Genomic DNA, 13,580 nt, shown 5'->3' on the forward strand with positions numbered 1-13,580 from the left:
CTACCTGGGGCAGCACCGCAGTAGGCAGGGCCCAGTGGCTCTATTAATGATGTAAAACTCACTCAGCACTAAGGAGCAAGAAATTATACCCACCAAATTGTCAACTTTATTCAATCTAACTGGTCAAGAGTTTTTCTTAGATATGAACCTGCTTACACTATGGACTTTTTTAGCCATACTAGAAGAAAAAAAAATCTTATCACAGTTACATGCCAAAATAATTAAATAATCAAATTAACTAAATTTTAAAAATCAATAAAATTGATTTTTATGAATTTGCTCATTTTTCTCTAATACGTGTTACTTCAGTAATATTTTCAAAGAGAAGGAAAAAAACTAAAATTAAATAAAACAAAAGAAAATAAAATTCCCACCTTCTTACCACCTAGCAGCATTAGAGTCATTATCTATCTCAAGTGTTTTTTTCTATGTATTTATTTTTTCTCATAAAAAAGGATCACATATCATGAGTTCAACGCCAGCCTCGGCAACTCAGTAAGGCCCTAAGCATCTCAGTGAGATTCTGTCTCTAAATAAAATACAAAATAGGGCTGGGGATGTGACTTAGTGTCAAGTGTCCCTGAGTTCAATCCTCAGTACCCGCCCCCCAACAAAAGAAAAGGGATCACATAGCCTATGGTGTTTTTTCATGGTATGCCACTCTTTGTCAATGAACATAATACTGTTAATAGTTACTCAAATCTTTCACTGTATGAATGTATAAACATCAATTTAATCAAATCCCCTGGTTAGACACATCCTTAGAACATGGATCTTAAAACAGAGTAAATAACCTGATAGGAACAATGCGGCTGACCTTCCGCTTTCTCTAAAGTAATGGTTAGCAAATGAGTCTAGGGGTGAAGGAAGGCAAGGACATGGGTATACGTTTGAGGAAGAGATCAGCATAAGCCTGACCAAGATAGACTGGGCAAGGGCTGGGGATGTGGCTCAGGCGGTAGCGCGCTCGCCTGGCATGCGTGCGGCCCGGGTTCGATCCTCAGCACCACATACCAACAAAGATGTTGTGTCCGCCGAGAACTAAGAAATAAATATTAAAAATTCTCTCTCTCTCTCTCTCTCTCTCTCAAAAAAAAAAAAAAAAAAAAAAAAAGATAGACTGGGCAAAGGCGAGAACTACCACAGGCGTCCCTTGGCTGTCCTCATCCTGAGAGTGCTCCCGTGCTCACCAAGGTGGATCCCCTTCCACCAGGGCAAGCAGAGGCAAGTACCTGAAGACTTGGGCTGTCGCTCTCCTTCTAATGAAAGCCGCTCTGGAGTCTTGATAAGGGACCTAACCCCAGGATTTTGATTGATCATATAAAATGGACAAAGCACACCATCTGTTGAAAGTAACATGAGAACTGGAGCAGGAGGAAGAGTCTTTTCATCATCTGAAAAGAAAACAAAGGTGATAAAAGAGCCAAGTCAATTTGAGAGTGTGGGCCGGAAGAGAAAGATTGCCCTGCACAGGAAGTAGGAAGCGGCCAGAGGGGATTCCTTTCAAAAGCCCTTGTGCATCAATAGATGCAGATCTGAACACCTTTCAGGTACCAGCTATTTAACAAGTGTTCCCACTATCAAGTCACCATCCTCCCACTGGGCCCTGCAAGCTGCTCCAGTAACCCTGTGCTCTCCAAGGCTCTTTTCTTTATGAGTCTCAGAGTTCAGGAGGTAGGTTCAGCATTTCCCTGACCAAGACAGGGGGCTCTAGGAAGTGCCAGGTTTAACAGAAAATGAGAGTAGACTCTTTGGAAAACACACAGCAGGATACAGAAAGCTAGTCAAACTACTGTACATTCCTTCACAGATAAAGGCTACATATGTACATTGCCAATTTCAAGAGAATCGGAGTAAGTGAACTAATCAGACTAAGGGATTAGCATGATCAAGGAAAGGACAAGGAACTTAATGGTATCCAAGAGGGACAGCTCTCTAAACTAAAGCACCAGTGAACAAAGACTCCTCTTTACACTTTCACATTTTACTGATTGCAGTGCTCTTGAGCTCCTGTGGGGGAGAAAACACCTTTAGGGCACACACCCAAGCCCAAAGTAGAAGCCTTAGACGTCAAGTCTGTTTTCTCATCTTTGCTTTAACCCAGCAGTAATGTGAAGTCCTGGAATAGGACGCTACTCCCTCGGGAGGTCACTGGGGAACTTCGATGGGCAAGGAAACCAAGCTATGAAATCTGAATGTTATATACTTCAAGCAGACTCTAAAAGTATGCGGACACAAACACAGTGCCTACCACTGGTCTCATCAACGAGTACTCATTCAAATTAGTTTTAGTGCTGTCACAAGGTACCCCCCATCACTCTTAGGGTAGAAATATGCTACAAGAAGTTAAAAATGTCCAGCAGAGTAGATCACCTGGCTTTTTGACAATAACCATTACTAGTAAGGAGATCATTTCTGCACCAAGCACAGTGACACTTACTGATGTTGACCTCCACTTGGTTGGTATAATCTATGGCAACTCCCATGGGCAAGGAGTCATCACTCTTGTCAGTCACAGGCAGTTCAGCCCGACTTGAATCCTCCAGCAGCCAAGATTCCCAATTGATCTAGAGGGAAAAGAAAGTCTACATGGGTTAGAGCTTTGCACTGTTTCCCCCAACATCATTTAGATAAGGAAAGAAGAAGACCTCCTATAATTTAGCTTCATGTGTTGACAGGGAACTCTGAAATCTGGGGAAACAGTCTCAAAACCATGAAGAGTTCAGGAAGTGAGCATTTATTTTCAAGATTAATTTCTCTGTTTCTGGTGTATAAAGTCCCTGCCCTGTGAATAAAACTATCATGAATGTTTTCCAAGGTACCTTGCATCACACCTAGGTAAGTCATGAGAATACTCATGCTATGGGCAGCAGCAGTAGGCTGCAGCTCCAGCCAGCCAGTCTCCAGCACAAACAACTGACACTATACTGCGCTGCCGGCTCTGATGTTCTGTAGGTGAGGTAGAGTCCATGCACTTTTGACTTGTGGGTTTCAGCTTACAGAAAGTTTACTGCGATACAGCCACACTGTAAATTCAGAAACACCTGCATTTCTGAAGAATCACAATTTGATATCATCTGCATGTTTCTCTTACACAGTTGATTATTATAGTTAAAGCTAATAATTATATAATTTATAGAAGGAGCAGGTTTAAGTGAAAGGAAAAAAGACAACAAATGAAGCAAGGCAGGAATTCTCCACATATCCAGGTACACTCCGGTTGGAGGCTGTTTACTAGTATGCTTCCACAAGCTGTGCATGGATCTAAGAGAACAGAGGGCCTTTTTTTTTTTTTAAAACACACTGAAGGAACTATTGCATCTGACACCCACATCTCTCCAATGCAATACCCAAGCCATCGTACCTAAGGCACCTGTCATCTAGGCTTTGCTCTCACCCATTAAGAGGGCTGTGACCTCATCTCCAACTTAACCATATAGTTAATTCCCTCCAAAATCCTTCTCAGAAATGTATCACACAATAGAAAAGTGACAAAAAAAAAAAAAAGAAATTTACCTGATCACTCTGTCGAGCAAGGATACTAACTTCTGTGGAAGCAGCAGATGCTGCCAGCACTAAATCCCTTAAGAATAAAACCAGAAGACCATTAAGTTCAAGCACATCAACAACTCTAAGCCAACCTGGGTCTACACTAACATCTGTGAAGCTTCCTTCCACAAGTCAAGGAGAGGGCAAGGTTTCCTATCTTGCTAAAGAAAGGTGGGAAAGTTCTCAGTATAGAGCTGAGCTTTTTAGTCTCTGGGGTGAAATTCTGAAGAATCTACCTGCTGTCTACCTGGGTGAAAACAAAGGAATACAGAATAAAATCAACTCAGAGTTCACAACACAGCCCCTAAAAGTAGAAAAACCTTAATGAAGGAATGGGTGCATTATGCATCCTTTCTTTCAAAGGAAACTTTGCTCAGAGAGAAACTTATAATATGTTCCTCAAAGATGAATATTTTCATACGTTATCACTGGGGCTATTGAGAAAACTGGATTTTTCTTTTTTTGTAAATATCTTATTTTGTTTATTTATTTTTATGTGGTGCTGAGGATCCAACCCAAGGTCTCACACATGCGAGGCAAGCGCTCTACCGCTGAGCCACAACCCCAGCCCCTGGATTTTTCATAGTATATATTAAATCTAAATAACTCAAGATGGGAGGAACAGAAGCAGTGGTCACAGACATTATCAAGCAGCAGCTGAAAATACGTTTAGGGCCTCTCAGCCTTAACCCTTCTCCCTTACAGAAAAAATGGCCAGGGAACAGTGTGCCTGAGGTATGGCCTATCAGTGACAGCAGTGACCCTTCTGCTCACCACTCCTCGATGTAACTGAGGTAGTAATGATGCTGTCTCTCTGTACAGCTGCCGTAACAGGGCTCCATAAAGTTCACGAATACCTCTGGGTGCTTTTCTTCTTTTTTCTACAATGAACAGTGTGAGAATAAAAAAATCTCAAGTGCAATTCTTTTTCTTGAATCCTACCAAGTTTGGAATCTCAAAAGATAAAACCATTTAAATTGGACAAGAAAATTCACTCAAATCTATGTACAAATACATAGATTAGCATACTAAGTACTCAGCAACACTTTACTGATCTTATTATTATCAATGTTCTTCCTTTATCTTCAAAAGGACTCACTCCTCTCCACTTGGTTCTCTGTTCACATGGCCCCGCCTCAGAGAGGCCCTTGCTGACCACCCCACAGACAATGGTACCCTCATTGCCACCCATCCCTTACACTACCTTCTTTTCTCCATCACCTTATCCCTCCTTGACCCTGTACTTACTGTCAATCATTAATCACAAGATCTATAAAAGCAAGGACTTTGTTTTGATCACCTCTGTATTTTCAGCTTTAAAGCAGGGCCTGGTCCACTGGATATTTTCAGGAAATACTTGAATTTTTTAAATCAATATATTCTCTTTTCCAAAATTTCTCTATCAGATTAACCAAGATTTACAGTTTATGGCTTAAGTAAAAGCAAGCTTTATCATTTTTCTTACCCCTAACTAAATATCTGCAGGTGCCATAAGTGGACATCATAATTTTAGTCCCTGGGCACAAATCTTTCACCTGTATCTGCACCATCACTGCCAAGAAGCCAAGAAACCCGAAACCCAAGCCTCTAAAGTCATGAGAGCTCCCATCTCAAACTCCCAGAAGACAAAGACGCTCTTGAGTGTGCATACCGGAAGCAGAGCCATCACTACATCTGGAGATGTTTCCAAGGTCCCATCTGCAGCAGCATACACTATTGTGAAGACATATGTACCAATCCACAGCACATCCAAAACTGAAAGACACACACCCCAGTCAGCAAGAAATCAAATGATAGCAAGAGAGATGGCAAAAAGCATCTCATGTTTGAAATAGCCACTTTATGCTATGAAATTTAACATATTATGGGTAAAAAATCGAATTAGTAATACTTAATGAAATTTCAGGTTTCAGTGACTAAATACAATTCAGACACATGAAGCCCAAATGCATTCAAAGTGGTAGATTTTTTTTTCCCTGCTGGATTTTAATCAGAGCAAATTCTGAAAAATTTTAATAAAGTCGGGATCCATTTCAAGCCATTCTCCACGAGACACAGGTGTCTCCAGAGGGTAACCCCTACACTGGTTTAATTAGCTGACTGAATACTGACATTATTCGTGGGACAGGTACCAACACTCCCCTGCACAAGTACATAGGTATGTCATGTGACCTGGAATGTCTATGTAATAGAGCCAGTATCTCATTAGGTCAGCACATTCGAAAAACATCTTTACCTCTGACAGGATGATCTGACTCGTAGAATGGAGGACACGGAATTACTTTTTTTTCCTGCAAAGTCTGAAAGAGATGGGAGGGGGGAGTCATCAAATGAAATAATCCCTAAACCAATGAAACTGCCAAATCCAACCTGCTGCCCTAGAAGCAACCTTGTTCCATCTCCCTAGCCAAAGAGACCGAATAAAAAGAACACTGTCTAATCCTAGAACCTATCCTAGAGAAATACTCAAACGTGTTCAGATGCAGGCAACAAGGAAATTTAATGCAACAGCATATACAGTGACAGAACTACTAGTACTGACGTGGGTGACTACCAAATAGTAGGGTAGACAAGCTGTGGCTCACTTACCCAGTGAACTACTAAGCAGCCATTAAAGAGGATGAAGTACTCTATAGGTAATGCACTGGAAAAAGACCTCAATACATTAAGTTATAGGGCTGGGGCCACAGCTCATAAACACATGCTAAGCTAGGATTAAAAAAAAAAAAAAAAAAAAAGGCAAGCATCAAAGCAGTAAAATCAAGCCAACTGGCTTTTCAGAGGCTGATACATTCAACAGAGTATGTGTCAAATTTCACCTAGCAACTTTTGGCAATAACAAATAAGAAGCCAGGCACACTCATGCGTGCCTATGGTCCCAGTTACTTGGGAGGCTGAGGCAGGAGGATCACTTGAGCTCAGAAGGGGAGGCCAGCCTGAGTGATCAGAGAGACTTATCTCAAAAAATTTTAAATGTGACATGTAAAAAAAAAAAAAAAAAAAAAAAAAATCAAGCCTTGGCCTTACATCTAAACTACTGCATTTCTACCCAGGAAGCCCAGAGAGCAATCTCAGGAGAAGTGTCAGGACAGATGCCAGAAAGACCTGTGAACCCCTCCTTTGTATCCAGGACTGAAGAGACACATGTGTGAGTCAATTTGTATTGAAGGATATTTGTATTATCTCAAGAAAATCACAGGGACAGGACAAGAGAACACACAGACAACCACAGCCTCTGTTATCCACTGTCCATAGCTGGAGGGACCAAGCCTTTAAAGTGGACTGAGTTAAGACAAATGCGGGGCTTTAACGCAGAGTGAGTCTGCATCATGTTAATGGCTTTTCCACTAACTCCTTTTCCCCTTAAATTCATTTTTATTGAATGAACTGGGGATATAATATTGGTAGAACAGTGAGTAGAATATGATCACAAGTTATTTAATCAGCAAGACATGATAATGCCTCTGCCCATGGACTATCTGTATAAGCAACCAGAAAAGTGAGGAAGGCCACCCACTTCAGAATACAGTGGGTGCCACTGGAAGGACTAGGGGGTAAAGGAAAGAGTTCCACTCTGTTCTTCATTCACTGTTGAGGTGAGCATAAATTACTTTTTTTAAACCTTTATTTTATTCATTTATTTTTTTATGTGGTGCTGAGGATCGAACCCAGTGCCTCACACATGCAAGGCAAGTGCTTTACCGCTGAGCCACAATCCCAACCCCAGCATAAATTACTTTCTAATACCTAAAACAACAAAGAGGCTCCCAAACCACCCCCCAAACAGTGGGCAACTTAAGAAAAATTCTGAAGTTCAAGAACTTACAGGAAGATACTGGACCACAGTTCCATTCTGTTTCCCTACTGCCAGCTGCTTTCCTTTGGGGCTCCAGCACACTGGGCAAAAAGAAAATGTTGCTAATTAAAAATAGAAGAAAATGGAGCAAACCAACGCCACCTATCACACAACAGCTACATATATAATCACCACTTCTCCTTCCTCTGCCAGACATGGATCTTCCCTACCCAGCAGGATGAAAAAAGGACAATCATTTTAATAATGCAAGCCAATCACCAACATGGCTTCCCAGCCCGCAAGCTGCACAGCCAATCGACCAGTCCCTGCTGAGAACTGAAAGTAAGCGTGGTCTGCAGCCACATAGAGCCTGCCACACCACCATGGGCCTGAGACACTGCAAGCCAGGGCTAAGGCAAGCCAGGGAAGGCTGACCTCTCCCACTGTCACAGCCCAACCCCTGGGCATCCAGGATTCACAGATCTCAATCTCCTCCCTCTCGACTAGCCAAGGCAAAAAGAAAATATAGCAGACCTGAATGGGATTGCAGGGCCAAACAGTAGAATTAACAGTTTTCCAAAACCTAATGATTAGCGTAAATTTGGGACCAATAGCATTGATACTTTTTTTTTTTAAGAGAGAGAAGGGGGGGGGGAGAATTAATTAATTAATTAATTAATTAATTAATTAATTTATTTATTTATTTATTTTCCGGCAGACACAACATCTCTGTTTGTACGTGGTGCTGAGGATCGAACCCGGGCCACACGCATGCTAGGCGAGCGCGCTACCGCTTGAGCCACATCCCCAGCCCCAGCACTGATACTTTTGAAAACATGATTAGCATAAATTTTGACCAACAGACTTGACCAAAGAACTATATTAACCCAGGGACTATCACACTCAGTGGCAACCCCCATGAGGTCTCCTCTCATCTGCTAGGGCTCTCTTTCTTCCCATGTGAATAAATCCTACTCTTCTATGCACTCTTCCTCAATTGTGGATTTTATTCTTCAAATTCATAAGAACTCAGAAGAAATTGGTGGTAAGCTCCTGGGATCTGCTTCAATACTGGAGAGCACAGCCCACCATTCAGAGCTGCTAGCATGCCACTTAACATCAGTGGAGAACAACTGGGCTTTGCCAGGTACAACCCTTGGAGCTGACACCAGAAGGCATACCTGCTTGATTAGCTACTAACATTACAAACAGGTTTCCTCAGCTGCAGAGGCCTGCAGCTTATGTAAACCTCACCCAGCAGCAGAAGCAGGAAAACTCTGGTTTCATTATGACTTATCTCCTGCTTCTATTTGTTATTTCTAATGCTTTTCCTGTGAAGGTACAAATGATTTTCAGAGGACCACTCTTTTGGACAGAAACAAAATATATTCTCAAAAACACAATTTTAAGCCAGCAATACCAAAATCTTTCTTTCTCCAAATAACCCAAACGCATTCAAATTAATTCATGTATGCTATTTGGCTTCAAAGACGTTATCTACGGAAATAAAGAATATAATCTATTCTAACAACAACAACAAAACCATACATAAAACAAAGAACCATTCACTTTAACTTCCAGAAATTAATTTTTAAGTAGATTACCATTACTGTATATTATGAAGTGAAAGCCTTTATTACCCACCAGATGTCACTGCCACTGTGGAAGGAAGAGTGGCACATACTTTCACCACTTCTGTGACTTGCAGGACAGCAATACTGCCATCAGCCAGACAAACTGCCACCATGGAGGGGACAGTAGGGTTCCACTTCATATCGATCACCATGCCTCCCGCATCCTTTAAAAGCTTGTGATAGGCAAATGGGCGTTTCTGCTGTTTAGCCTTTTAAAATAAATACACAGAAGCAAAGTAAATTAATACATTAATAAATACACAGATATATTTAACATTCAAAGAAAAATACTGAAAGTAGTTTTCATAAGTCACAGTTCATTGTTCTCCCTTAAGTATGAAAAAAAGAGTTGACTCTACAAACCTATCTACTTGTTACAATTTCAACAGAACTTTGAAAATGGCAATGAATTATTCTAGCACACTCAGAGGGATTCCCAGCAGGGGAATATACAAATGCAAAATAATCAATAAAAAGCAGGAATAACATTAAAATCTTGGCTCTGCCACCTGGCTCTGATGGGACATTGGACATTGGACATTTAAACTCTTTAAGTCTGTTTTTCTATCCATAAAATGATTATTATCATACCTACTATGGGAGGTTACAGTAGGCACAAACTAGACAAGACATATAAATGCTTTCTGTAGGATACACAGTCAGTACAAATTTATGCATTATTATCATCATTTTAAAAAATATTTTTTAGTTGTAAGTGGACACAATATCTTTATTTTTTCATATTATTTTTTGTGTGGTGCTGAAGATCAAACCCAGTGCCTCACACATGCTAGGCAAGAGCTCTACCACTGAGCCACAACCCCAGCCTTATTATCATGTGTAATCTACTTATATGGAAGAACATGGCATTAGGATGCCAGAGACCAAATATCTTATTCACATGTAGATAACACAGTATCTACTTTAACTCTGAAGTTTCAGGCAAGTCACCTAAGCCTTCCTGACTGGCTGTCTCATGAAAAATGATAACAATTTGTGAAAGGTGGTGTATGAAATAATTTCTTTGAGGCCTTTTGTCTCAAAGACCTATGATTCTATAGTTAAGGGGTTTTTTTTGTTTTTTTTTGTTTTTTTTTTGGTAATAAGGATTGAACCCAGGGGCACTTAACCACTGACCAATCCCCAGCCCTTTTATTTTTTGAGATAGGATCTTGCTGAAGCCGGCTTTGAATTCACACTCAGTGGCAACCCCCATGAGGTCTCCTCTCATCTGCTAAGGCCTCAGCCTCCTGAGCTGCTGGGATTACTGCTTCTTGACACAGCATATGCCACAGGATCAACTAAGGTCTTTTTTTTTCCCCCAACCCATATTTTAGTCTAGAAAAAGACTTGAAGAGCCAACCTAAGGAACTTCCAAGTTACAATTCCATATGAGGAAATCTCCTTAGGTTTCCACACTGACATTACATTTTATCAGTAGCTTACCTCATTTGAGAATGTCCGAACATCAAAAAAAGCAATAATGGAACCATATTCACCAGACATCATGCACACAGACAGTGTGAGATTATCACAGCTCAGGGCCAGGTGATGCACTGGGAATTTCATCGGAACAACCAAGCTTTGGACTTTATCAACTAAGAAGGAAAAAAAAAAAAAAAAACCCAGCATATTCTAAGCATAGAGCCAAAACTCTTTATCCAGGTCAATATGAAATATTTTTGTATCTTCATAAACCTATACTGCCTGGTACCTATTTATACAGACAAATCTTCATTTTCACATAGAAATATAATGATGCATTATGTAATCCAAGGACTGTTGTCATAGTTATAACTGTGACTTCTGCCCTTGTTGAAAATATTTTTGCCACAAATGCTCCAAGTAATACAGATTCCCACTTATTTGGATGGTATTATTGTACCAACTAAAAACCTATGTATGCTCTTCTCCTGAAGAGCCAGAACTCAAGTTCAACTGAGCAAAACCAAATCATGGCTTAATGCTAAGTTCTTTCCTCTGAGCTCCAAGGAAGGGCTCATTGAGACATACAAAGGACCAAAGAAAAGTTCCTACCTGGAACTTAGTCATCCTGGCAATCAATCTTAGATCCAAAAGCAGTTTTAATTTTAACATTAAAATGATTTCTTGGGGGAAAAAAAAAAAAAAACATACTAGTGAGCCACCATAGCTCTCTCTCTACTATGCAACATCAATCAGGGAATTTACCTATTTTATTGGGATCATCTCCAGGTTTGTTTTGAATAAGAAGGTTTTTAGTAGGAAAAACTTGCAGTCCACTGGCTCCCCCGGCAAAGACCAGACCATACTTGTTAGATATGGCAAGCAGACTTGAGCGTTCCTTGGGCAACTCCTCAGGGGAGTCAAAGATTCTCACTTTCTTCAGTGCTCTAAACTGAAAATCCTGAAGGATCAAAACAAAGTCAATTTGGGAAATACAGGAATTGTCTGTTCTTATACTCCAGCAGACACAATTTCAGTATAACAAAAATATATTTAAAACTCCAAGGTCAATGATCATATAAGTTGTCTTTAGACTCCCTCTGCTTATGGTGGTGCCTGGCATAGCAATCATTAATATTTGTTGAATGAAATAAATGAAAAGAAAAATCCATGAAGCCTTCCTTGGTAAATCCAGCTCACATTGATCTAAAATTTATCTGAATTTCTAGTTGTATTTATTGTCTGAATCAAAGCTACACTTAATTATTTATAATCTTATCCTGGATTGTGGTGCAGTGAAGCACCAAAATCTTGACACAGCATGGTGCTCAACAAATTACTATTAAATGTTGAAAGCATCACTCAACCTCGCTGTAAGTTTTAACTTCCAATGCAGTACTCAATAAATATATACTGAAATAATAACCACAGAGAGATGACCAAATGCCAAGAACCGGCTTACTTGTGTCAAATGCTTAAAATTTCACTAGACAAAAGGTCCACTAGAGACCTTTTTTTTTTTTTTAAAGAGAGAGTGAGAGAGGAGAGAGAATTTTTAATATTTATTTTTTACTTCTCGGCGGACACAACATCTTTGTTGGTATGTGGTGCTGAGGATTGAACCCGGGTTGCACACATGCCAGGCGAGCGCGCTACCACTTGAGCCACATCCCCAGCCCCGCTAGAGACCTTTAAGCAAAAACTAAATGCTACATTATTTGTCCTAATTAGTTATACATGATAGTAAAAAGTATTTTGACATATTATACATATATGGAGTATAACTTCTCATTCTTCTGGTTGTACATGATGTCAAGTTACACTGGTCATGAAATCATATGTGTATAAAGGACCATAATGTCTGCTTCATTCTACTATCTTTCCTATTCCCATTTCCCCTCCCTTTCTTTCGTATTCGCTCGTCTAATCCAAAGTACTTGAATAAATAAAATTGATAAACCCTCAGCCACACTAATGAACAGAAAGAGAAAACTCAATCTACAAGGACATCTTAAAAGTACTGTGTGCAAATAGTGCACTACTGCAGCTCCAGCTGTAAGGACATCTAAAACACAAGTGTAAACTCCTTACTACAGGCTACAAGGGCAGGCATGGCTATACCCATCCACTTCTGCAGCATCATCTCACAACACTCTATTTCCCTTTTAAAACTTGGTCTTCACCAGGTGCAGTGGTGCACATCTGTTACTTCAGTGGCTCAGGAGACTGGGGCAGGAGGATCTCAGCAACTTAGTGAGACCCTGCCTCAAAATAAAAAGGCTGGGGGTATAGCTCAGGGGGGGCAGTATCCCTGGGTTCAGGCCCTGGTACCAAAAACAAAAAACTGAGTCTTCTCCTTTGCCATAGCTACTGCCAACCTCACCCTCACCCCTACCTACTTTCAGTTTTCATTTCCTTCAACTGTCATGCTCTTTAGTACCCTGGAGCTTTTATACATGAATGACCTGGAAACCTTCCCTGTTCATGCCTGATTCTCCGAGTCTTCCATGAATTCATTTGTTTTCAAAGATAATTTTCTCCTCTCTCTCTCAGGAAAAAAAAAACAAACAAAAAAAAAAAAAACGTGTTCCCGTCCAATTAACTGAGGTCTGCAGGGCGGACGGTCTTCCCTGTACTACCTTAGGTAAGCCTGGCCCGCCTTCCAGAAGTGAGAGTGAGAAGGCGGGTCTTGGAGGAGCCCGGCTCTCAGTCCCCTGTTCGCATGTGACCCGGCAAACTGCTCTCCCGCCTCGGTCTGCTGCTCTGTTGGCGACTCCTCTGCAGGTGCTGGAAAGGGCACCACAGCACCTGGCACACGACCAACAGCAGTCACACCACGCTCCTGCGCCCACCACCCGAAAGCGGCTAGGACGGCACAAGGGGCGCCCCAGGCCAAGACGGCCGGGAAGCTGCGGCGGGCTGGCCGGCGGGACCTGGAATCGCGGTACACTGTTCAAGAGGGCGCCGGAGGCGGGGCTCCACGGCAACGCCGGGACCCAGGAGGGGAGGGAGGCCCCGGCCAGTCTCTGACCTTCATCTCACGCTCGGGGATCATGACATCCATCTCGTCTCCCATCGCGCCGCCCTGTTCGTCAAAGCAGCCGCCGCCGCTGTCCGCGGCCTTGCGCTGCGAGCCCAAGCCGCTCCAAAGCCAACTTCCTTCCCTCAGCGCCAGA

General features: G+C 41.5%; 1 protein-coding gene across 9 annotated transcripts in view; it reads right to left on the minus strand.

The window, feature by feature from the left end:
* NUP214 (nucleoporin 214) overlaps positions 1 to 13,580 on the minus strand; it is an 88,127-nt gene extending 74,547 nt beyond the window's left edge. For 5 of the 9 annotated variants that reach the window (XM_081280084.1, XM_081280083.1, XM_081280081.1 and 2 more), the window contains exons 1-11: positions 13,436 to 13,580; positions 11,170 to 11,365; positions 10,426 to 10,577; positions 8,990 to 9,188; positions 7,376 to 7,446; positions 5,786 to 5,849; positions 5,201 to 5,304; positions 4,324 to 4,430; positions 3,517 to 3,583; positions 2,441 to 2,567; positions 1,233 to 1,394 (exon numbers count right to left, since the gene is read on the minus strand). In XM_081280084.1, the coding sequence (XP_081136210.1) occupies positions 1,233 to 1,394; positions 2,441 to 2,567; positions 3,517 to 3,583; positions 4,324 to 4,430; positions 5,201 to 5,304; positions 5,786 to 5,849; positions 7,376 to 7,446; positions 8,990 to 9,188; positions 10,426 to 10,577; positions 11,170 to 11,365; positions 13,436 to 13,480 (1,294 nt within the window). In that variant the 5' untranslated portion in view covers positions 13,481 to 13,580. The other 4 variants (XM_081280082.1, XM_081280085.1, XM_081280086.1 and 1 more) reach the window with 4 other exon arrangements.

This window comes from Spermophilus citellus, assembly GCF_964194105.1.
Source record: "Spermophilus citellus genome assembly, chromosome: 2".
NCBI lineage: Eukaryota > Metazoa > Chordata > Mammalia > Rodentia > Sciuridae > Spermophilus > Spermophilus citellus.